The 24,221-nt window shown below is 46.3% G+C and overlaps 1 protein-coding gene across 2 annotated transcripts in view; it reads right to left on the reverse strand.

Annotated features, from left to right (window-relative positions):
• Positions 1 to 2,386: 2,386 nt before the first annotated feature.
• The window catches only part of Oat (Ornithine aminotransferase precursor), a 53,923-nt gene continuing 32,088 nt past the window's right edge, over positions 2,387 to 24,221 (reverse strand). For both annotated transcript variants that reach the window (XM_077643076.1, XM_077643071.1), the window contains 4 exons: positions 19,207 to 19,285; positions 18,170 to 18,283; positions 11,412 to 11,550; positions 2,387 to 2,612 (listed from right to left, as the gene is read on the reverse strand). In XM_077643076.1, coding sequence (XP_077499202.1) covers positions 2,443 to 2,612; positions 11,412 to 11,550; positions 18,170 to 18,283; positions 19,207 to 19,285 — 502 coding nt within the window. In that variant the 3' untranslated portion in view covers positions 2,387 to 2,442. The remainder of the gene's footprint in view (positions 2,613 to 11,411; positions 11,551 to 18,169; positions 18,284 to 19,206; positions 19,286 to 24,221) is intronic.

The raw sequence follows: 24,221 nt of genomic DNA on the forward strand, positions 1-24,221 counted from the left end.
AAAGATATTTGAGGCTTTGATAATGCACACATTAGGACAAGTTTCCGTGAATTTTTTTGAACAAATTGGACATGGTCGAGCGCAACGTCTGGGACGTTCGGCATGGAATGACCCATTTTTAAACAAAATACACAAGCAATACTGACGCTCGCACCACAGCCCTGGACATTGCTAGAATATAATTTTAAGTCCCATAGAAGGGGGTCAAACAAGCGTGGGTACCACCTACACTTGTGCGCTACACGTAGAACTGTCCATATGTGCACACACATATATTTTGCTTTGACTTGAAACAGCCTCATAATATGTAGAAAAGTATTCTATATTTCCTTAGAACAGTGTATGTATTCTGTAAAAGCTCACAATTGCTCTGAAAACAGTTCATTTTTTCTTCAGGCAAATGACAGCGACCTGCACTTTCGTCCAATTTACAGGACAAAAACAAAGCTCAAAACAGGCCTGCATTCCTTGAAAGAGCGATTGTAAGCATAACTAAATTCCAGTTCATGCTGATTCCTTCTCTCACGGGAAATTCGCAGGCATAGTACTAGTACAGTTAAAGATGCAGATGTGCAGCTTTATATGCTGGCATGCTCTTGCAAGCCATCTCTAGAAGTTAATAGAGTACTTCCAGTGGTCACATGGCATTTTCAGCGCACGATCGGTCATGTTTTCAGAGCGATTCATTCGGGAGGATAATAAAGCAATTTAAGTGCTTGCTTGTCACCCAACAATGCATGGGTGCACGAGTAAGAGTAAATCTGCTTACAATCAAGTGCCCGCCGCAGATCCTACCATGCGCTTGACATCTGTCACTTTGCTATTTGTACAGCTCCAAAACCCATTTTTCGCCGGATTTTGCTATTCACAAAGCGGAACGAATATAAGCAGCTAGTCTTCTTCGATCAATTAGCGCATTCCAATGTATAACTCAATGGCACTGAGCCAAACTCGCCGCACAAGACCAAATCAACTGCACCACGCCGCCTGAAGCAGAAAGTTTTGCCAACCACACCAAGCCACTCCTTTTGACCCTCCTTTGAATTGTCATCCGAGAGTAAGCTGGGAGAGGGCTATTGGTTAGAGATGTCACTCAGCTACCATGGCCGGCTAGGTCACGATGCACCCCCTGGGGAATTCCCACGCACGACCCAGCGGTGGGGCCAAGTAGGTGGCATGCAAAGTTATGAGAGCAGAAGGCAAGGTGTGAAAATTCTGCAATTCAAATTCTGACCCCAGATAACCCTGCAACTAACAAACTCATTAAAAAATTCTTGCACAAAGATATTCGTGACAGTGTCCTTTCACATCCCAGGCATACTGCAACTTTATTGAAAGCCCCTATTGAAAGAAATTTATAGGGAATTCCCTCTGGTCTGTCACATTTCTTGTCATCAATGTTTAGTACCTCGGAAAGCAATCCTGCTTTAGTAATTGTTGGAGTACCTAGACAACTCGTCTGCTGTGAAGCTCCATCCACATTCAGGACCACCGAAGAAAATTCCTACACAACAAAAAAGTAGCCCATTGTTAAAACTTTTTTATCTAAATCAAGAAGCTAATCTTAAGAAAAAATTATAAGCTCTATAATTTTGATGCCTGGCTTGTTTATTAAAGTCAAACGTGAAAAAGATGATTTCGTTTACTGTTGATTGGCTAGCGGAATAACAGAGGGTGCCACAGACCGTGGCCCAGTGCAAACTGCAATTTTTTTTTGTAGTTGCATCCAACTATAGAAATGTTTAGGAAATTCAACAAGGTACCTCCCACACGAGATCAGTGCCAGATACACGCTGTTCAGTTCGAAAAACCAAATTTTGGACCACTTTTGAAAAACTGGTCCGGTCCCAAACATGCAATAGCCCCATATAAAAGCTGGCGGCTTATCACAGAAGTATGAGAGCCAAATTTTTGAAGCGCGAAAAGTTTTCTGGCAGCTGTAGTAACTGAGGTTGTACTGGTTTCGGTCGATAACCAGCATGTGTTAGCGATTAACATGGTAAAATTACGGTTCACCCACATATCATTCAGCATATCTTGTTTTTAAGAAAATAACTATGAACACAAAGTCAGGGACCATTTTCAGGAGAAACAAGGTCATGTTTGTACAACTGGAACGGTCGGTTTAAATTCAAGAAAGTTGTCAAGTATACATACGACGTTTCATTTAATTAAACTTTCCAGCTTTTATTAAACAGAGTTCCTGTTCCTTTTCAACACAGCATGGGCTGCACCATAACCTTACTATGACAAGCTCACAATATTGCTCAGTTTCATCACTTTCAAAATAATTTGCCATTATGAGAGCCTAGAAATTGTTATGCAAATTATATTCAATCCATACTGAAATTCCCCACCTAAGACAAAATAAATGCACACAGATGAATGCAGAATTAAAATTTTTTATTACTAGTAGCATCGATGGATGAAGTGCATGTCACGTCACATTGGCTTGAAGCTTGTGATTGTGTCACCAATGATATCAATGCACTGGCACAGTTCCTTTTCGGTGATCACTAAAGGAGGTGCCAGGCGAATCTTGTCTCCATGTGTTGGTTTTGCAAGCACGCCATTCTCCTTGAGCCTCAGGCAGACCTCCCAGGCATCAATTCCTATGCAAGAATGTCACAAATGCTCATTGAAAGCTTGCATACAGTAACATGCTTCCAAACAAGAATAATTGCAGACTAAAATGCAACCCACTGAATCCATATGGCTCCAAAGAAAAGCTACAAAGCTTCCTGCAACCTTTGCAGTTTTTAAGCTTTCCTTCAACTGCAAAGATGTATGAAAGCTGCCTAGCTTTTCTTTGCAGCTGTATAGCTATGCTTGTGTGAATGTTAGTAAGTACTACTTCGCCCCTTCGAAATGTCTGCTAAATACACTGGACAAACAACATATTTGGTCTCTCAACAAACCAAATCGGTTTCTGCTAGTTTGATCTAGACAGAACATTCACATCTGTTTTCATAATTTCAAGTTCAAAAAAGATGTGCTCAGGCCCAGCTGGTCAAAAGATTACTCGAGCTTGCCTTGACAGCACCCTGTAGCATACGATGGGCATGAACAGCGTATGTGTAAAAAGTTTAGAGCTGAAGAGGTTTTTTTCTTGGCCGTCCATATGGTACATATGGCCGTACGTATGGTGCATTTCGCATCATTGCAAATCCCTTGAAAGTGAAAGCAACTTAGTGCTCACCTTTCCGAATGTGACGAACACTACACAGACCCACATTACGGCCTAGAAACAAACCACTGGGGCTCTAAACTTTTGCTTTCTCTCTGAATACAGAGCATAAAAATGGCACGCCATCCTGTGTGTCCTCTGCTGAAACACTGCCGCACCCTCTCTTGCCCTGTGGCCACCAAAAGACAAAGCACAACAGGGAGCCTGCCTGCCATAGCTAGGGCATTCCCAGGAGGATGAACATCTTCTTCATGGCCTGTGAGACTCTCCCGAGGCACATGCAGTGACGGTTAGCAACCCTTTGCACAACGGAGAAATCGTACAACATGACCCTTCATTCCTATACACATCGTTTCCGTCCAGCACCGGGGCAATAAGCCACAGATAAACAGAAAGCCATATCGATGTCACTGTCAGTTGCCTTAAATTAAATTGCATTCTAAAGCAAAAGTAACCAAAGCAGTAAAGTTGTAACAGAAACAATCAGCACAGCACAAAACATTGATTTTTCCACTCAGGAGCAAAAACTTCTATCAAAACCTAAGGAAATATAAAAATATGCTGAAAAGAAAAATGCCCAAGGAATTATCCCTGATGTCATAGCTGGGATAAATCACAGACATGAACGCCTATGCTGGGAGTTTAAATGCATATTTTCTATTTCTCTTTCATAGCAGTGCAAAGCACTAGCCTGACACCTTGTTCTTTTTAGGTCCTCTTCCTGCAACCTGCCTATGCAGTCACTACACCAGAAAGAGTTGAGAGACCAGATACATTTACCCTTGCCGCAAATGAAGGTAGCCACGCTACTGTGGGCACATCCCGACGCCGATGTTCATGATGCTATTTCCTTTGAAGCAGCCAGTCATGTAGGATGCACTCTCACTCACTGCCATATTCTACAAATGTAGCGAGTTTTTTTTTTTTACCGAAAACAGAAGAAAAAATCACCCTTCGCATTATAATCAAATATTCGTGTTATCACAAAGTATTATGTGGAGACAAAGCCACACTATACCTCATTTACTCGCATATTGGTAGATGCATCGTGCAGGCTGGCCACTAACTTTGGAAAACAGAAAAATAAACAAGCTAACATATTACAGAAGGCACTTAAAAAGGTGCACTAAAGAGTTATCCGGAATACTTCGTTTTTCTTTTATTTTGTTTGTGTTTCCGTGAATAAACACCTTCAGTCGCAGACAACATAGCTGCAAATTCAACCCACGAAAATAAAAATGGACGTGGACTCCGCCTTCATGAGACTCAACCTTATCACCTTGCGATTGGCAAGAAACAACCGTGAAGACAGGCAAAGCCAAAATATCTTTATTACTCTTTTTGGGCACTGCACGGATAATAGTTTGATAAAACCAATACATATCTATGATCCAGAGAACATACCACTGGAAAAACAAATTCAAAGCAATCAGACTTCGTTTTTTCGTCTGCTGTCACGGGGTGATGCACCCGACCGTCTGCTCCAGCAGAAGCGCATGTCTCGCTTCCTTCCATGTGATGCATCGGTGGTCATGGTTCCCCTTTCTTGAAGGTCCCGTGTCTGCACCACTCCCCAGTTGTTGCAATCAGACACATTAACTTTGCCAAGGAGTTTTTTCGCCACTCCGACGTATATATCAGGCTTTAGCTTTTGTCTTTTTGAAAATTATGGGATTCTCGTTAGTCGGATACCTACGAAAAACAACCCAAGCTTTATTTTGTTGTTTTTTCACTTCCCTATGTTCTTGTGTCCATCATACCTTGTGGTTCTGGCACACCACTCCTATGGACTGGGGAATTGCTAGGCGTGCAACATCGATGATACACTTCGTGAGAATTTCATTGAGTTCATCTATGCTAAGTGTTTGAGAAAATGTTTTCTAAACTTGCTTTTTCTCTGAACAATGGCCAGTCAGCTTAATGGAGCTTCCATCGACGTGGTTCAGTTGGGATGACTGTAGGTGAGGATGATAAGCTGATAAAAGCAGTCAGGTGATCACTTCCATACCTATACGGGTTGTCTAAAACATCCCATTTAAACTTGCTAAAAACAGACGGTGAACTAAAAGACAGGTCTAAACAGCTGTTTCCCACAGGTTGGGGAATAGTACCGTATTTACTCGCATAATGATCGCACTCGCGTAATGATCGCACCCCTGAATTTTGAGGTCAAAATTACATTTTTTAAATTCCCCGCGTAATGATCGCACCCCGAACATGGAGCCGCCTGGTGGTTGATCTGCAGTCATCCCGCAGCGAATGCATTCCGACGAGTTCCCAACCTAGTCTAGTAACGTTGGAGTTCCCATGATTCCATGCTTTGCGGCGTTCGCCATTTTGCAATTCGGCAGCGTCCTAGCGTGCTTTGTGTTTTTGTGCCAGTTTACGCCATTTCACCATGGGGCGGTATGCCAGTTACAACGCCGCGTTCAAGCTCAAGGCTGTCGACTATGCACTGGAGCATGGCAACCGCGCTGCTGGTAGGCATTTCGGCGTGGACGAAATGAGGATACGCTATTGGAAGAAGCAGCGCGAGAAGCTGATGGCTACGAACAAGACACGGCGGGCTTTCCGTGGACCCAAAACGGGCAAGTTCCCTCGTGTTGAGGAGGCGGTCCTAGAATACGTGAGGGACCTGCGCAAGGATGGTTGTGCAGTGTCATTAGAAATGATACAGACGCAGGCGCGCACAACTGCCAGGAAGCTGGGAATCGCCGCAAAGGATTTCCGCGCTAGCTCCGGTTGGACGACTCGCTTTATGCGACGGAATGGACTTTCCCTGAGGCGGCGGACGTCGTTGTGCCAGCGGCTCCCAGCCGCGTATGAAAGCAAAGTGATAGACTTCCATCACTTCGTCACTAGGCTTCGCGAAAAATGCGGTTACCTCATGTCGCAAATTGGAAACGCCGATCAAACTCCACTGACGTTCGACATGCCCCGGAATACAACTGTGAACGAGAAGGGTGCTCGGAGCGTCCTCGTGAAGACGTCTGGCGCAGAAAAACAGCGATGCACAGTCATGCTTGCTGTGACGGCCGACGGGCGGAAGCTGCCACCATACGTGATCTTCAAACGGAAGACTATTCCGAAGGGAAACTTTCCCCGTGGCATCCATATACGTGCACAGATGAAAGGGTGGATGACTGCAGACCTGATGGTCGACTGGATCAAGACTGTTTGGGGAAGAAGACCAGGAGCATTTCTGCTTCCCTCGCTTCTGGTTTTGGACAGTTTTAGGGGTCACCTTGTGGACAGCGTGCGTGCCAAGCTGAAAGAGCTGCGCACGGACATTGCAGTCATTCCTGGCGGCCTGACTTCGCTGCTGCAGCCTCTCGACGTGTCCCTGAACAAACCGTTCAAGGACAACGTTCGACGACTTTATGCTGAGTGGATGGCGATGGGCCAGCATGATTTGACGCCGAGCGGAAAGATTAGAAGGCCATCCGTGGAGATGCTGTGCTCGTGGATCACAGAAGCGTGGAGCAGTATCCCCGACGAGGTAGTGGCTAAGAGTTTTAAGAAGACAGGCATATCTAACGCATTGGATGGAACAGAAGATGACTTCCTGTGGGATTGTGAAGATGCTCCCAGCGACGACACTGCCGTTTCCGATGAGTCGTGCAGCAGTGAAAGCGAGGATGGCGAGGATTCAGACTTTGATTAGAGTACTGACGAAAAAAAATAAATGGGCATTGTGCACTCCATGTGATGCTTAATGTGCGTGTTTATTGCGAAGGTAAGCCTTACTCAGCTTTTATTTATGGTTGTAATCGAGATATATGTTCTAAGACGTCTGACCTGCAACTTGTTTGCGTTTTCGGTGCTCAAAAATTTTTTGTAGAAAATTTACCCCGCGTAATGATCGCACCCCGAAATTTGCGTCAGTATTTTAAAAAAAAAAGTGCGATCATTATGCGAGTAAATACGGTATGTGGCCTTATCCATATTTAAAAGACATACATTATTTGTGAGGTTAAAATCTTCGATTATTTGACCCCTAGAGCCATCATAGCATTCGCTTCCCCAAAAAGGGGAGCGAGCGTTAAAACCCCCAAATACCAGATATGGCTCTAAAGTTCATCCATCAGTTCCTGTAGATAATGGACTATTAATGTTAAATGGGAAGGAAAATATACGGAACAGATTGTTATTGTTTTGCAGCTAAGGATGCTGACCGCAACCGCCTCAAGTTTTGTTTTGAGTTCGATTTTTTTAGCAGGGTCGCCGCTTTGCACGAAAATTGCGACGCCTCCCGAGAGTCTATTTGCCTGCTCGTGACCGTATCTAAAAGTTTTATAATGTTTCAGGATATTCACATGTTATGGACTAAGATTGGCTTCCTGATGACAGGCAATGCCCGGAACATCAACACTTGATCATCAAGCTAGCAGCACGATTGGCAAGGTTCAGACAATGCGATTCGCGGTTTTCATAGCCCACGAGCGAACGAATCCAACTACAAACGCGCCGAACCTAATTTACTGCGAAGAAAAACTGCAGTCGCTTAGGCTTGGTGTCAAATCTTCCGAAGAAAAAAAAAACAAATGAGTAGTGAAGAACGATTACTTAGCTCACAGAGGCACAGATCCAGCGCATTACTGAAGTTTGCACGCCACATTCTTTTTCCCGGATGTAATAATGAGAAGTATTTTGCCATTGTCTCCTTGGCTGCTCCACTCATAAGCACAACACAAGCTCGGCATCGTCACAACACGTAAACGCCGTCACCGCTGGTGACACCCTTCCCGCCAAAACTCTGTCGCACAAAAACAAAACATATCACCTCCGGGAATGGCACTGGCATCTGCTGTGGAGCAAAAAAGTGCGCATAAACACATGACCCCGGAGCTTCGACCAAAGCAAGCATCAGCTCTCCCGAGGCACGGCAGGGGAGTGGGAAAGCGGCAAAGCTTGTCATTACTTTTGGTATATTCAGGGGACTTAATCGGCATTAGGGTGCCTCGATACGCACGCCCCCTCTCAGGGTGGAGAAATTCTTTGAAGGGATCAGGACTGCCTTTCCGAGCCCGCACTTCACTGCTGCGGGTTGGGGAAGACACACCTGCAGCTTTTTTTGTGCTAGTGTCTGGACGTTGTGTGTCCCAATGCACGAACCACTCACGAAATTACTGAAAGATGTTTCGATTTCCGAAAGAAACCAGAATATTCCTCTGGCTGGTAAAGATCAAGCGCGACAAGCGGCAGCCAACAGACTGGTTCTGTGTGCGCAGTGTAATACCATTCCTGTATTTGCCAAGTTGGCCGCTCACAGGTGTGGTGTTGGCCGCGGCATTTATCCTTCATGCATTCTTAATCGCTTGCATATATGTGTGTGCACAACTGGTATAATTTCTGGATCAAATTAATGCTTTGCTCTATGTTATATACAGGCTGCAGCATGTTTAAGGATGTACATGCTGTGCCATTTGAGTCACCAATGCTTTGTACACATCTGTTTTGCTTACGGTGAAAACTCGATGCAGTGGCATACAGAGAGAGAGCTTGAAGCTTGCTTTGTTTCGTCCGCTCGATGCAGTGCAATTCCAGGAAACTCGAATGGTTTTGTCCTAATTGATAACATGATGGGCAACGATAAATTGATGGTTACTTAGTCGTTGAACAGCAGAAATATGGGGCGGGCAGTGGCCGGGCTAGGTAAAATAGAAAAATCTTGTTTGCACGCCCCTACAACTTTCTGCACAACATAAGACAAAGAACGAAAGCTTGTGAAAAAAAAAAGAGATGCGATCTAGAGCATGGTCGTTGTCGTTGCTGCTCTGCACACATGTGGTGTAAAAGAGTGCCGCTTACTATTTAAAATCACTGCTTAGTCTACTGCCCATAGTCAGTAGACTCAGAAATTCTGTTTTTCAGTCGTTTTGTGCTCAATCAGCGAGTCACTCATGAACCAAGCTTAAGATATTATACTGAGCCGCATATTTTGCAAAAGCCTGAATTATAGCGAAAGTTTGAGAGGCTTATTTCCTAATCCTGTTCCTTCTTCCAATCCTAGCTGCTTACCGCTACTCATATCGAGAGCAGGGCTTAAGGCAAAAGTCGTACTAACTTAGCACTGTTTTGATGGGCCGTCTTCGGAACCACGTGGAGCAACTGTATAAGTGTTTCTTCAGAGACAGAAAAGTCACATATCACAGCAAGACGTTCCGCATACCAAATAATTGCATCTGGTCAAAGAACTGGGTAGTTTCCTCCCTTCTGCAATGATCACGGCACATTGCTTCTGCTGGAACGGATAGAGCCGGGAGGTGGCTCAGCCACACCAGTCTTCCAAAAAAAGTCAGGCACTGAGAGCAACTTTGAAAGATCGTGGCGACAAAGGACTTCCACAAAACTAATAGTGGTGGCCAGTTTCTTCCACTTCTCTTTGTTTGCTGGGGCCAGCTGTTTCTTGGAACTAAGACCTCCTCATGAGGGCAGAAAAAAGTTGAGCTGTGTATGATCTGCCTCACATCAAAGCCCACTGGTGAGCTAAATCATTTTTCGCACTTAAAAAAAGCGGTATACAAGTCGGGTAATGTACCATCAAATGAAAAAGTGCAACCTTCGCTGCAGTTCACATCACCGCTGAAATAACTATTTAACATTCGTAGAACGTCACTTAGGCACAGCAGACTTGCAGCCACAGAGCAATACGTAACATCACTGCTTTCCATACGGCGCAGCAGCACACAGCCTGTAACTGGGGTAGTCAGTGATGGCGAACACAACTTGGAAGCAAGGTGTGCCATGCCAGCTCTTCTTGTGTCCCGTGACTACGAGCTGTTTTCTAATCAAATTTTTCCTTCAGCTCGCAGCCAAAACGTCTTGACACAGCTGGCGAGGATGTGGTTTTCTGCTGCCAATAAATGTAGTCATCAATTTCATACTGACATGAAAGATTATACAGCATCAACCAGTGGCCATTTTCACCGCTAATGCTTATTTCGGTGGTTTCTTCACATTTTTAATGCAGCAAAACTTTTTTTAAACAAACTCTACATCCAGCTGCGCGATGCCCATTGGCTGCCTATGGAGTGGGCCACAAGATGGCGGACGCCATAGCACACGACACGGGGGAATCATGCGCATTGCAGTACCCCAATCGACATTGCTCTGTGGCGCCACGGCGCAGCTCCAAGGAACCATCGCTTCAACGGTTTGAGGCAAAATTGGGACTGGCCATTCCTGAGTAGTATCCCAGATCTTCGAATTAACTGGGCTTGAGCAGGCCGCCACTTAGAATTACTTGGTCAATTTTGCATTAGAAATTATGGGACCGCAGAGACTCTTCGAATTATGCGGAATATTTAATTAAGAGAGTCGGAACTAATGAGGCTTTACTGTATGGGAAGAGGTAGCAGCGAAGTGCGTGGGAGGCATACGGCTTTACGGAGATGGCAAGCAGAAGAAAATACTGCTTTTTAAAGCAGGACAAGCGGACCTGCGGCAAAACGCACCGCAGCCCCAAATATTCTACCACAAAACTGCCAATAGTTGGTGTCTTGAAGACAGGCAAGATGCCTTTCATTATACGCTAGCCACCACAGAGTGCATATCGCTGGTTACGATGCCGATTTCAGGTTTAGTCGCTAAGTCTAATTACAAAGGCCAACGCTGACGGAGAGTTTGCTTCCCTTTCGCCATCTTTGCCTTCTTGTTCCCAGCCCTTCGTACTGCGGGCGCAGTGCAGTTCTCACAGCGGCGCGCTTGCTTTCAATTCTAGACTTCATCCCACCTGATGCATTCGTTGGCAACATGCCAATGGCAGTACAGCCAACATAACCCGCCCGTCACTTGTGTACAGGCGATGAGCTTCAGCATGAGCACAAAACTGCTGACCCCTTCCTTCGGCATACTGGCAATAAGTTGGCGATTTTTCCGGTAAAATTTGATTTTCCTGACATTGACAATCCACACTTCCAAATTAGCAGGGTTCAAATTAATGAGGTTCGACTGTATCACACAAGCCTTCTGCTCACATGCTCTGCATGAATGCACACACTTTTCTCATGCTGGCTATTTGAGGACACAAACTAAACAAAACACTGGTACCAAAACCTTATTCTTTTGATTCCCTCCTTTATCTCTTCTGTTACGTTGCGGTTTGGGTGTCCAACAAGACGTGAGACAGTTACTGTGCCATTTCCTTTTCTCAAAAACCAATTTTTTCCAGAATGGCTCAACTCTACTTCTGCAGGTTCACAAATGCAGGCTGGAGACTTACCAGGTGCCACAATGATGGCATTCAGCAGGCCTTTGCCTCGGACTTGGATCACCAGATCTTTTGGTAGCCGGTTCAGCTTGGCACGAAGAATTTCACCAAGGTACTGTGCATTTTCAGCAAGTTTTTCTTCTTCCAGCACCTGAACAAAATGATGACCAGTGTAAATTTACACCACAGTAGACTGCCAAGCCCACACCCTAATATATATATATATATATATATAGGCAAACCAAACAAATAATGTGGACGGCCACAATATTTGCTAGAACGGCGCTGTTCAGTAGACCAGCGCTTGTGAGCGCAAGCCCGAGCTTCGTCAGGTTTGTTTTCGGCCCGCGGTGCCTCCTTCGTCGGCTTATGCAAGCGTCTGAATTCATCCATGAGCAGGGCTGACAAAATCAAGCACATTATTATGGCTCCTATGATCCTATGAAAAAACTCGGTAAAGCTGGAGAATTAACTCTCCTTGGGCTCTTTACAAACACCCTGCTGTGCCCGGTGGTTCTCAAGCACTTCGATCCTTCTTTTGACGACCACTGCTTATTCTGTGGGGAGGTGGCCGACACCTTCCACATGGTTTGGGCATGCAGGCAGAATCCTTTTGCCCCCCCCCCATCACCCCTTCCCCTACCCGAGAGGAAATGGATTGAGGGCGACGCGTTTCAAATGCTGGTGTCCAAAAATCCCCAAACTGTCTCCAACGTTGTCTCTTTGAGTCAGAGCTATGACGAGCTCCAAAAACAGCATCTTGTCACCCACCGTACCAGCTACCAGGACTAAGCCCTTTCTAGCCTGGCTCTGGGTGGTACTGATCACTATCACCCGACCCTTCTTCAGCACATCCAGCAGTTTGTGCGAGAGGAGGTCGCTCGCCAGTTATCGTTGGTTACCTACCAATGCGGTCTCTGTCCCTTTCTCTTCAGCATGTCATCCTGGAGCAGGTTGCAGAGGTCCTGCCCCCTGCCAATCCACCCCCTCTGGTAACTGCTCCACTCACATATGCCGAAGTTGTGGTCCTGTTGTTTCTGCCTATGCGCCACCCAGCACCGTCTTCCCTCGGCTGCAGCTCGTGCCTACAATGCCCCTCGCTCATCATTCTCAGCTTGGCACGGGTCCGCACCTTATGAATCCATGGTGCACGCAAGATAACCGCCCAATTTTCTATGCCTGCGGTGTCGCTGGCCACGTGGCCCGATCGTGCCGCAGATGCTGATCTCGTCATCACGAATATAGGCATGCACGTGTCTCTTCTCCTCTGCTTCAGAATCCCTCTTAGTCTCGTTCCAACATCTACAACCCCCAGTCGCCGCCTTCTCGACGCCATTCACGCTCTACTATGCTCCGCAGGTCACCACCCTTCCAAGCGGAAAACTAGGCACCGCAGTTCCGGAGGCAAGAACTGCACCATCAACGATAATCTCAAGCTTTTCTTACAACATAAACAACTGCAAACTCCCTTAAGAATGAATTGTAAGAATGAAATAAGAATGAAAAAAAAAAAACACGCTGCCGGTGGGACCCCAATGGCAGCATGTGTTTGTTTTTCTTCTGCTTTCTAATCAATTATCTTCACATAACTACCCCATTAATCTCCCACTGAGAACATCCCCAAAGCTCTTTAGTTTCGGCAACTGTTGGCTTCTGTCTTGAAAGAAGAAAAAAAATATTAAAATCCCACCAGCAGCATGTGTTTGTTTTTCTTCTGCTTTCTAATTAATTATATTTAAATAATTACTCCATTAATCACCCACTGATGAACACCACAAATTAAGTAAAAACAAAACATCCCCTACACTCCTAGGTTTCGGTGACAGTTGGCTTCCGTCATGTACGTCATTACGAGCCTGTTTCCCTTTCCTTCTTCTAAGATGTTTGAAGCCATCTCAACAGACAGGCTGCACAAAGAAGGCAACTTTTCCACAACCTGCGGCTGCAGAAGCACTAAAGACAGTATGGCTACGAGCGTAGAAAGAAAAGGGGTAAGAGAGAACTGGAAAGCGGCACACAGGTGTAGCAGAGATGAAACTCGAAGCAGCAACATGGCGGTGAAGGCTACCACTGCGCACAAAGCTGACTGCATTATCATGTGGGAGCCTTTGCCATGCACATTTCTAAAGTACAGAGTCCCACAAAATGTTTTCCCAAATGGTTTGAATTCACAAACTCCCTCCTCATGTTATATTCATGCAAATATGGTAATTTCCATCGAAAGCAAGAGAATTCCTGTTTACCATCTTTAGTTGCAAAGCCAGCAGAAGACAACTATTACTCTATTACATGACGGAAGCCAACAGCCACCAAAACCAGGGAGCACAGGGGATTTTTTTTTAATTTGCAGTTTCCCACTACACATTAAAAAATAACATCCCCTATGCTCCTGTTGGCTTCCGTCATGTATGTCATAATGAGCACCTCTTTTCCCTACACTTGTATGCTTATCACTCTATTAGTGCACTTATCCAGTCACAGGCGCTTTGTCCTGGCAATCTTGCGGCAGTTTGCATGTTCTACCAACGTTCAGAGATATAGTACTTGGGTTTCAGAACTCTCCCACTGGAGGAAGGCACAACTTGCTTCAAGGGGGTGGGGTGCACTGCAGTTGCCAGCTTTATTGCTGAGGCCTCCAGTTTTTATACCTCCATCCGACCTCTAGCTTCTCGAAAACTAGAAAGCGCCATTCCCTGTGCAGACAAGCTGCTTGAAGAAGCCTACAAAGTATGTGTCATTTCAAGCCATAAGATGTACGAACAAACAAACATACAATCAAAGGCAATGTCATGGATATCAGCCAGGCTACATAAACATTAAAAAACAGTGTTGCTCTGACAAGATTTCCAATCATGCCCAGCTATCTGTCGTCCAAATCCAAGAAACGATAAATGCTGAAGAAAGACAGAATTCTTAGGAGCCCCTCAGGAAGATATGCAAAGGGCACCAAATCCTGAGGAGAAGGCTGATCTTGCAGCCACGGCCAAAATGATGCTTCCCTATTTATTTATTTATTTACAATACTGCTAGCCCCAAGGAGGGGTCGTGGCAGGGTGGGAAATACGTCAGTAAACATTGAGATGGTACACAGTTGACAAAAGAAAAAAAAAACTGCAATGTTTGAAAAAGATACTATACACGAAATATTAAGCACCTGAATGGAAGTACAAACCATTCAAACACATTAAACGATAGGGGACAGACTTCCCATACTAGGTTCAATCAACACCTGAAATTCATCCATGCCATCCACTTCAACCCATCCCACTCAACTACCGAGCGTGGAACTGGCGGATGTCATCTCCTGGCAATCCTTGGCACGTGGTCTTGTACGAAGCAGGAATGAGGGAAGGTTTTGGCTGTCAATAATAACTTAATGAATTTACAGCCTGGCTTATTCTTGTAAGGAAATCTGCATCTTTCCTGCACAAGCAAAGTGCCAAGAAAATGACGGCGCAGTGAAACTACACAGAAAAAATGAGGCTGTTTTAACCAAATGCGATCCCTCAACAGGTCCACAGCGTAAATTAGTAATAAAGCGCTTTTTTTGTATTTTAACACCTTAACCAAGTGCTCGGTAGCAACTTATTTTTTGTCACCGCATTTGCGCACCAGCTACATCCCTAATGCTGCCTTATTAGGATTTCTCATGTTTAAGCCAATGGATCTCGTGCAATGCTAGGATAATGAGCACAGCATGAAGCAGCGTGTTGGAGAGTATTTCAGTATCGCCAATGTAAACAAAAAAAAATGAAGCAGTGAGGATATTTTAAAGTGTCACAGACTATCAATGAGGCAATGCATGCGTTAGTCCACCTGATGTTTGCATCTTCTGTTCTCAGCTTCGACACTGCACTTACCTCCCTCCCCACCACTCCCCCTCTGCACTTCTGTGGTTGGTCGCCACATTTCCTCCTCTTCCTCACCTGCTCCACTTCTCTGATTGGTTGCTATGTTTCCTCCTCTCCACATGACTCCCCCCAACGAGACTGATTGGCCATTCTTCTCTTTACTTTCCCACTTCCTTGCAACATTCCCCCTCAGCAGCATCACAAAAAATTGGGAGGACACTTAAGCTCCGCCTTTAAGGGTATAACGTGACAGCAGTTCCTCTTGCCCACACAGCAGACACGGACACTGCTTCCTCCTTCGCAAAGACCACGAAATACTTATAAGGCCCTGCTTTAACCAAGACAGGAGTGGTTACAAGGAATACAGCGATAGGTCTGCTGAGCAGCAGCTTGAGAAACGACGCTTGTAGCATGAGCCGTCGTCTGCTGCGTGTTTATTATATGAGGGTGAGGCCCGTGCACTTGGTGTTTGCTCGCAGTTGCTCCGATTGCTGGTATGGCTGGCACCATCTATGGGAGGCTCTTGTAACAGCCTCCTTTTCGACCAATACAGATTGTTTCGCCACAACCGCAACTCCGACAACAATGGAAACACCGGCTTTTCTGCAACAAGGGGCTGTTGCATTAAAATACCAAACGGACAGGTTTTGCAAATATGGGGGTGGTAATGCATTTTTAAAAATTACGAACGGTACTTGAGACTACTCACGTGTTTTGCAAGCGAAAGCATGAATTTTTTAATTCATATTTTTTCCTTCCTTTCTGACGGACAGGTTTTGCAAATATGGGTGTGGTAACGCATTTTTAAAAATTACGAACGGTACTTGAGACTACTCACGTGTTTTGCAAGCGAAAGCATGAATTTTTTAATTCATATTTTTTCCTTCCTTTCTGACGACACATATCCTCATTAGCATACATGAAGTAGAATGGACCATAAAAAAAATAAAAAATAATAGTGCCCAGCCACACCTTCATTGAATCATTAGCATACAGTTCGAAGGCAACGCATACACTAGATTCACCTTTATTCGCCAACAAGCAGCGCATTTTGTGGCCTATGGGTTGCGTGCTTGCCTTGCGATCTGAAGGTCCTTGGTTCAACTCCCCATACCTTCGGAAGAAATTTTTTCTTTGCTGATTATGTCATTTGGGGCCTTGGGGACCACTTTTCCTGGATGCCGAAAACAACACTGGGTTTCACTGCTAATGGGCTATGTCTTAAAAAGAGGAAAGGACATTGCAGGGACATGTCTGCATGTGCCAGCCTGACACACTATGCAACAAAAATTGATGTTGTATAAGTGCATCTGTAATAGAGGGTGCACATCCCTGCTGTGATGAGAGCTACTGTTACCAAAAAAAGGTGATCATCATCACTGCACTACACTGCAGGAGACAAAGCTCTCACTAGCCTCCAATTAACCCTGTCCAGAGCCGGCTGCAACCACCCTTTCGAACCTCATCTGCCGCACCCTGCTCCCTTTGCCTTCCCTGAAAATGAAAATACGCCTAATAAATACTTAATGAAATACCTAATGAAAATAATGCCTAGTTGCCCAAGAGGGTCACAAACAATGTGTTGTAAGAGTGATTTCTCAGCTCTGTGAGCAAGCGCAACGTTGGGAACCAGCAGGCAACATAATAAAACATGTTGCAAGGCTAGTTAGTTGGCGATGCATTGTTTCTAAAGAATGCTACTTATTTCAGACCAGCATACAGGCCAATCTTGCCATGTATGTCTGTGTGCTCGTATGAAATGAGTAGCACTGAATTACTTTTTTAGAAACAACAGACAACCCTCCCTCCAACAGTGCCACCGTTGACTGCAGTGGTGGGAACTGCAGCAGGACCCACCGCTCCCAGTGGGTGCAACGAGGAGTTCCAAACTGAAGTAAATGTATGAACATTGGGCCTCTGTAGTATGTACTGTCCAATTTTTCACTATAGCGAAACAACTTCTGCAACAGAATCATTCTGCATCACCACCCTGCATATCTGACTCTGCAGGAGTCAGTTGTAGAGAGTTCTGAAATGTAGAAACTACATCAATTTATGAAGCATCATCGAAAAAAAGTTCTCTGCCCAACCCAGAAAAAACGCACCCTGCAAAGGTAGCATGTATTGTGGCTACATCATTACAATCTGCATGCATTAGCTGGCAGCCTCTTGAGTCCAACGGCCTTTGGGCAACAGCATAAGAGGCATTTAAAACTCGGGGGGCACTTTGTTGACCTAAAGTGCGGTGAGGCGAAAACCTTTAGCACGGTGTTGCTGCCTGTATCGCTGATATGTGGTTAAGATGATAATTAAGTGCACAATTGTTCGTGAATCGTAAATGCTGGAGACACTGGAGGGCGTTTGGGAGGCATCCGTCTGATTCGACGCCTTTCTGCAAACACTCTCACGCATCCTAGACAAGGAGAACTACACATGCGTTGGCAGGAAGTAGCGTAGTCGTTAGCACACTCGGCTGCAGAACTGAAGGATGGTGGTTTGAATCCCATCGCGCACAAAAATTTTTTTCTTATCGAGTTCAAGAGAGTAACGGACAGACGAACAGATGCAAGCATGAGGCATTAAAAGGTTTTCGCCTTAAAAAGCAGCCTAGGAGCCTTTAGTCCTCCAATGGCGAAGTTTCACATGCGCTGCCTGCCCTGAGGAAGCAACCAGGGCATTTCCCTGTCAAGGACAACAGTTGTGCCACAGTTCACATAATTTATCCACTATCTTTTCTGCGGTCACCATAAACTTAGTCTTTTTCCCTGGTGGAAACATGACTTTGCACCACCACTGCTCTTTTCACAGCAGCTCTACATCAAAGATGGCAATAGGAAAAAAATTTGCGCTCAGCAGCAGAATGACCCAGAAACGAATCTAGGGTGGTCCTAGCAATAGTTTTGCATAGACAGTGCATACCTCAAGTGCAGCAAGTGCAACACGTGCCCCAAGTGGGTTGCCACCGTAAGTGGATCCATGTTCACCAGGCTTTATCACCAGCATCACCTCATCATTTGCTAAGGCAGCTGAAACCTGCACAGAAGAAAGGAAGCACTTGACCCCATGTGGGCAGCTAGAGGCCTTCGTCAAAAACATGGCTCGTGCTGCCCAGCAGGGGCGCATTTAACTGGCAAGAAATTTCACACAGGAAAATTATGCTGAAGGCCATTTTTTTCATCCAAAAAAGAAATGCAAGGTTCAGTGCCCCCCCCCCAAAAGCGAACCATAAATCCAACCCTGTTGCCCAATGGAAAAGAACAGAGAGCCTGTGAAAACCAACCAAGCACCAGTGAAAGCCGTTCTGCTAGCATGGCCCCCCCTTTTTTTTTGCACTGAAAGCATGCATAGCATAAACACCATGAGACAAAACTAACATTTCTTGGCAAGGAGAAACAACCATGTAGGAGCACTTTGCTCGCAATACTTCGGTAGATAAGGTGCACAAGGGAGTGCAATTTTAGTAAGGTGAACACTGCTGGCTTCATATCCTGCCTTAATATATTTTTTAAGGGTGTGCAAATATTCTAATAGTTTGAAAGCAGTATTTACTACCCGATTCAATTAGTACCGCAGTTTTACTATTCGAACCCCCTAAATGTTCAGAAGTTACAAGTTTCCTGTACACCTGAACTTCTGGCCTAGAATCGCGACATTTCTAACAGGCATTTCTAACATACGTAATTTTTTTTCATGCAAAATATGTGAGGTGTAAAGTGAAATTTACATGAAAATGATGATAATAGAGTGTGCTTTCTGAAACATTTATTTCAACACAATCACTTTGCATAAATATTGCAAAAAAAATTGCCAAACACAAAAAAAGTTGAAAATGTAGAAAAAATTGTATTGACAAGAGAATATGGCTTGGAGAAAAAATATTCAAACGTTCTGGAACATAGAAAATGTTTTCAGTACAATTACGTATTCGTGCCGGTGTCAAGCTGAGAGCAGCTTACCGGGTAGAGTCCTCCTGAAAGGGCTTTGCCCAGGGTAACAATGTCTGGTCGCACATTGTCATGGTCCACACAGAGCATCCTGTTCATGCATGAGAAGAAAAGCAAGTATGCACAGGGTGCCCAGTATGGCAAGTAATAACCTTTGCTTATTGACTGCTGCACTTTTTGGAATCAGGTCTGCTTTCTCAAAATGAGAAAAAAAAAAAGATGCCCAGGAACTTTTCATTTGTATCAGTAGTGAAACCAAAGTTTGAAATCAAAGCAAAAACTGGGGCTTAAAGTTTTTCCTTGAGCAACTTTGCAACTAAACAGGTTTCACATATGGCAGCTCACACAGCAAAAACCAAGGGCCAAAAGCATTCGGTAGCGTCCTATCTGGAAGCTGATTCCTGCATTCCCTTTTGCTCCAGAGTGACACTATGGCCATCAATCTATTCACTCTGCCAGTGCCATTCCCATGTCAACCATAGCCCCCCCCCCCCCCCCCCTTGACAGTGCAGCACGTCTGACAACATAACGTGCTCCTGACATAATGTATGATCAGGTTTTCGTCAAACCACCAAGTATACTGAATAAGCGTCATATCAAATTATATTTACTCAGAGGAGCCACTACTACTGTACAACCAACTACGCATCAACGACATCTTGCCACAGCTCTGCATACATCAGATCATGGGTGTATTTGACAACGTCGTCCATTGTCTCTTTCCCATGGAGCGACAAAAGTAATGCAGCGCACGTGCATACAGAAAGTATCAGCTGCACTTGTGCTGTATGATAGCAGCAAAAAGTGGAGTTGACTGTGCAGGCAGAGCACGCCATGTGACCACCTTGGCCAGCAAGGAATTCAAGCGTCTCAAATCGCTGCTGTTAGTTGATCCACAACTATGCGCAGTAACTTCGCTTTCGACGCTGGCACCGTATCACACCCACTGGGATTCTGCTTCCAGTTGGGATGCTACATCCAGCCAGCACACATGCAGGCAATGACCGACGTTGCAGGCCATCGGCATGTGCTTGGCTAGCGGTTACCTACAGCTTCAATGCTGCTTTTTTACTGCTCTTTTACGTCTCGATGTTCTTTCTGGGGTGGTGTCACGGGAGCTGAGAGGCACTCTTTAGCCTCCGCATTAAGCTAAAACCGTGAGTTTTTCAACTTCGAGAGCGAGTTTATGATGCCTCCTCGTTCGCTATAACCAAACGAATGGTGCAGTCACAGTTGTTTGTTGTAGCTGAGACAAATTTCCATCGCCCTAATGCACATTTTGATGGTAGCATCGCACTCGTTCATAATAACCGAGCATTTGTTATATCTGCGGCAGTAGTAAATGGGCTCGACTATAATGTAAAGAGGAGCAAAGGTGTTAAATCCTAAATATTGCATCTTCAGTAATAAAAAAAAAACTGACAGGACGCTCACATCCCATGCAAACTGCTTCAACATTTCGTCTTCCACCGCCATTGTGCTGTCCCGATGGAGTTATGCTCCTCCGTATGGAATCCATACCAAGTCATGCAAAGACAGGCCACGAGCAACTTGTGCACTCCGCTCAGCCAAGAGCATGACCCCCAGATACATTACGCGACCAGGCTGAAGCAACTTGGGTGGCGGACCCTCGAGCACTGGCGCCGAGTGGCCGACCTTGGCCGCCTCTAGAGGTTCAGCACTGGATGGCTCGCTTGACAGATCCTATCACTACTTAGCCATCACGCGTAATAAGCGCTCCGGACAGCCTGAGCCCATGCATGCCCGTACTGTCAGCCATGAACACGCTGTTGTTCCGGCAGCAATAACCAACTTTTCGGCAGTCCCCCGGGCCAGAACCTATGCCGCGTGCATGCGTTACTTGTCCTTTTTTCCTTTGCATGTGAAACAAACGTTATTAGTATTATTAAAAGTTCAGAACATACATACACAAAGATAAACACAATGCTTGACAAATGACAGACTGTCAGTGTCATGCCGTAGAGGTTGTGAAAGAACAAATGGCGAAAGCACCAGACAGCAGTGCAGTTTATGTTCATGAGTCTGCTGGCATGTATTCCAGTGGCCAGCAAGACACACATTCTGCGCAGCTTCAAGCAACAGAACAGGCGAGAACTATTTTGCAGCCCTTCAGGCACAGACTGAGGCTAGCAAACACATCAGACTCCTTCTTGGCACCGCCGTCATTCCAGAAGATGCATTACCTGAACTATCACTAGATGACTTTGTGTCGAGCTCCTTCATTTATTTTTCTTGTTCTATTTTAAAGTATTTTCAGTTTTAGCTGGACCACCACTCTGCTGCAAAGTGCCTTTATTTGCGCACGAATCGTGCGAGAGCTCATGAGTGCACCTGTAGATTCGTTGCTTCCCTCAGCTTTTTTCTCTTCTCATTAAAGTTACGTTTCAACTCACTTTTTCAAGCACTGAGTAACTCCTCCTCTGGTGGAAACAGTGCTCGCTCCTTCTCATAAAATAGGTGGGCTGATTCATTAAACTCTACCTGAAGTCAAGAAGGTTTGGTTTCGTTTAAGGGGGTTTAACGTCCCAAAGCAACTCAGGCTATGAGGGACGCCGCATTGAAGGGCTCCGGAAATTTCTACCACCTGGGGTTCCTTTAACGTGCACTGATATTGTGGGATACACTGGCATCCGCCCTCATCCCCCGCGCCAGCGGCGATCGTGACTTCCACGTGCGCGCTGGCTGCCAGGAATGTGGAGAGAAGGCACCCCTACGACTCTGCTCATTTCCGGCCCAGCACTGACATGACGTCACGGCAGCGCACTGCCTACTGCGGAGAGGGTTGCATGCCCGAGTATGACAGCAACGATTTGCTGCTAGGGAGGCAATGCCTGAGGGGATAAAAGGAGGAACTCACGGCATGAAACGCTCTCTCGCTGCCGGTCCTGACCTGAGTGTCCCGAGGAACCCCCCCTTTCACTTCCCGCCGGCCCCCGAACCCAACGCCTGTCGACATCATCGACTTGGTGAGCTACTGAACATCTATTTTACGGATAGAACATTCTTCCGCAGTGTGCTTTGCCTCGCATTAGGATAATCAACTATTTCTTAGCGTACCCTGCCGTTCCCTATTTCGTCCGGACCTGCTGTGGCTACGACTCTGCCCCACGGGTTGAGGAAACTTGTTGCATACTTGAATAACGCCTGCGTGTAGCTGGCACGGAAGGCCGGTTGGAAGCAGAGGGACCCCTTATCTTGTTGCACGAATGTGGGGCGAACTAGGCAATTGAGCAGTGACCTTTGTTCGAGCGAACGGTCGCCGTCACCCTAACAAAGGATGACAGCCAGTAGACCTGACCTTCAGTCTTTGTTCATGATGTCAGAGCTAGCGGCCCAGAGCCAGGGCTCCCTACTTGACACGCCTTTGGAAGGGTTTCAAATTGCGAATCTTGGGCATTCCACGCAGAATAGCCAAGGAATATCCTGTGACGCATTGGCAGGACTTAGGCCTGGTATGGGGGAGGCTCCACATCGGCAACTCGCCGCTCCGCGGCGCGAACAATGAGGCACTTAGGCCTCATCATTCGATGCCATCAGCGGATGCGCCCAACTCCGAGGGCGTTAGTCTGCAATCATCCGAACTGCTCCTGCAGAATGCAATGCAGGTTATGCAGAGTCTAGTGGGTATTTTGCAAAACAATTTGCAAGCCCGGCCCTGTCAGCACGTGTTGGGATAGACTTGCCTACCTACCCGGGGTACCAAGACAGTACGGGAGCAAATGAGTACCATGACCGTCTGGTGCATTATCAGCAAGTGACAGGAATCGCAGATGCCGAAATGCTCGCAAGTGTTCTGCCTGCTTCTTTGACAAAGCAAGCGGCTCGCTGGTACCGACTAGCCGGCAACCAGGCGAGGACAATGGAGGAGTTTTGCGAAAGCTTCCGCGACAAATTCCGTCCCGCAAACTATGAGTGGCGTTTGAGAAGAGAGCTGGAGCTCCGAACCCAGCACCCCGACGAGTCTCTGTTAGAGTACGTCCGAGCGATGGACGAACTTTATCGCCTCGCTGACCCTCGCGCCTCGAACACAGAGAAAGTTGAGCGTGTCACGAGACAAGCGCACCCGACTTCATGGCCTACCTGAGAGGAGTCAGGTTCAGAGATTTGGATGAGCTGGCTGCTGAGGCGAAGTGCATTCAGGGAGACATCCTCTCTGCGTGTGAGTATCGGCCGCCACCGCCCGCATCGCTGTCACTTGAGCCGCGCTGCGCGTGGAATGGCAGCTCAGCGCACAGTCCATCCAGAGCTGAAGCGTCAGCATAGTTTGCTGACGAGCATGTCCCAAGGGGTTGGGAGTTGTCCAACCGCGCTTTGGACCTATTCTGCTACGCGTTGCGAACAGCACACAGAGCGGAACTAACCGCAGAGCGGAACGAACCGGACGAAATCTCGAGGCCGACACGCGGCCGCACGAGCGGCCTCCACCGTCCGCACCACGAGTTCGAGACGACCGACCAGAATGTGGCGACCAGCGTCTAGCCCGTCGGGGCCCGGGCAACTGTTGCTACTGGTGCGACCAGCCGGGGCACTTCGCCCGCGGCTGTGGCCGCCCTCCTGCCCGTAACCAAACAAGGTGGGGAAACAGCTAAAGCCGCCGGTGATCGACCTTCGATCCCGCGCAGCTTACACAAAGAACCCCTGTTTGCTAGCGCCTTTGGCATGTTGCGTAGGAAGTTCTGTTGACTTGTCAGCGCCGTTCATTGAGCTAACGATAGCTCGAAAGAAATTCAACGCATTACTCGATACAGGAGCAAGTGCTTCTTTGTTCGGTGACAAGGTTTTTAAACCATCTCCTCGAAAGCAAAATCCGGTTGAGAGAGTGCGATACCACTTTTCGCCTCGCGAGCGGCACAGTGCAATCAAGCGGTGCAGCTAGGATAGTGGTTCACTGGGAAAGACGCATGCGGCGACGCCTCGTTCACCCTCCCTGTTTATCCGTTCCTGTAGTTCTTGGACGAGTCTTGCTAGCCAAACAGGTGTAGTGTTATAAGACATTAGCAGTGGTG

The sequence above is a fragment of the Amblyomma americanum genome, chromosome 1 (assembly GCF_052857255.1).
Source record: "Amblyomma americanum isolate KBUSLIRL-KWMA chromosome 1, ASM5285725v1, whole genome shotgun sequence".
Classification (NCBI taxonomy): Eukaryota; Metazoa; Arthropoda; class Arachnida; order Ixodida; family Ixodidae; genus Amblyomma; species Amblyomma americanum.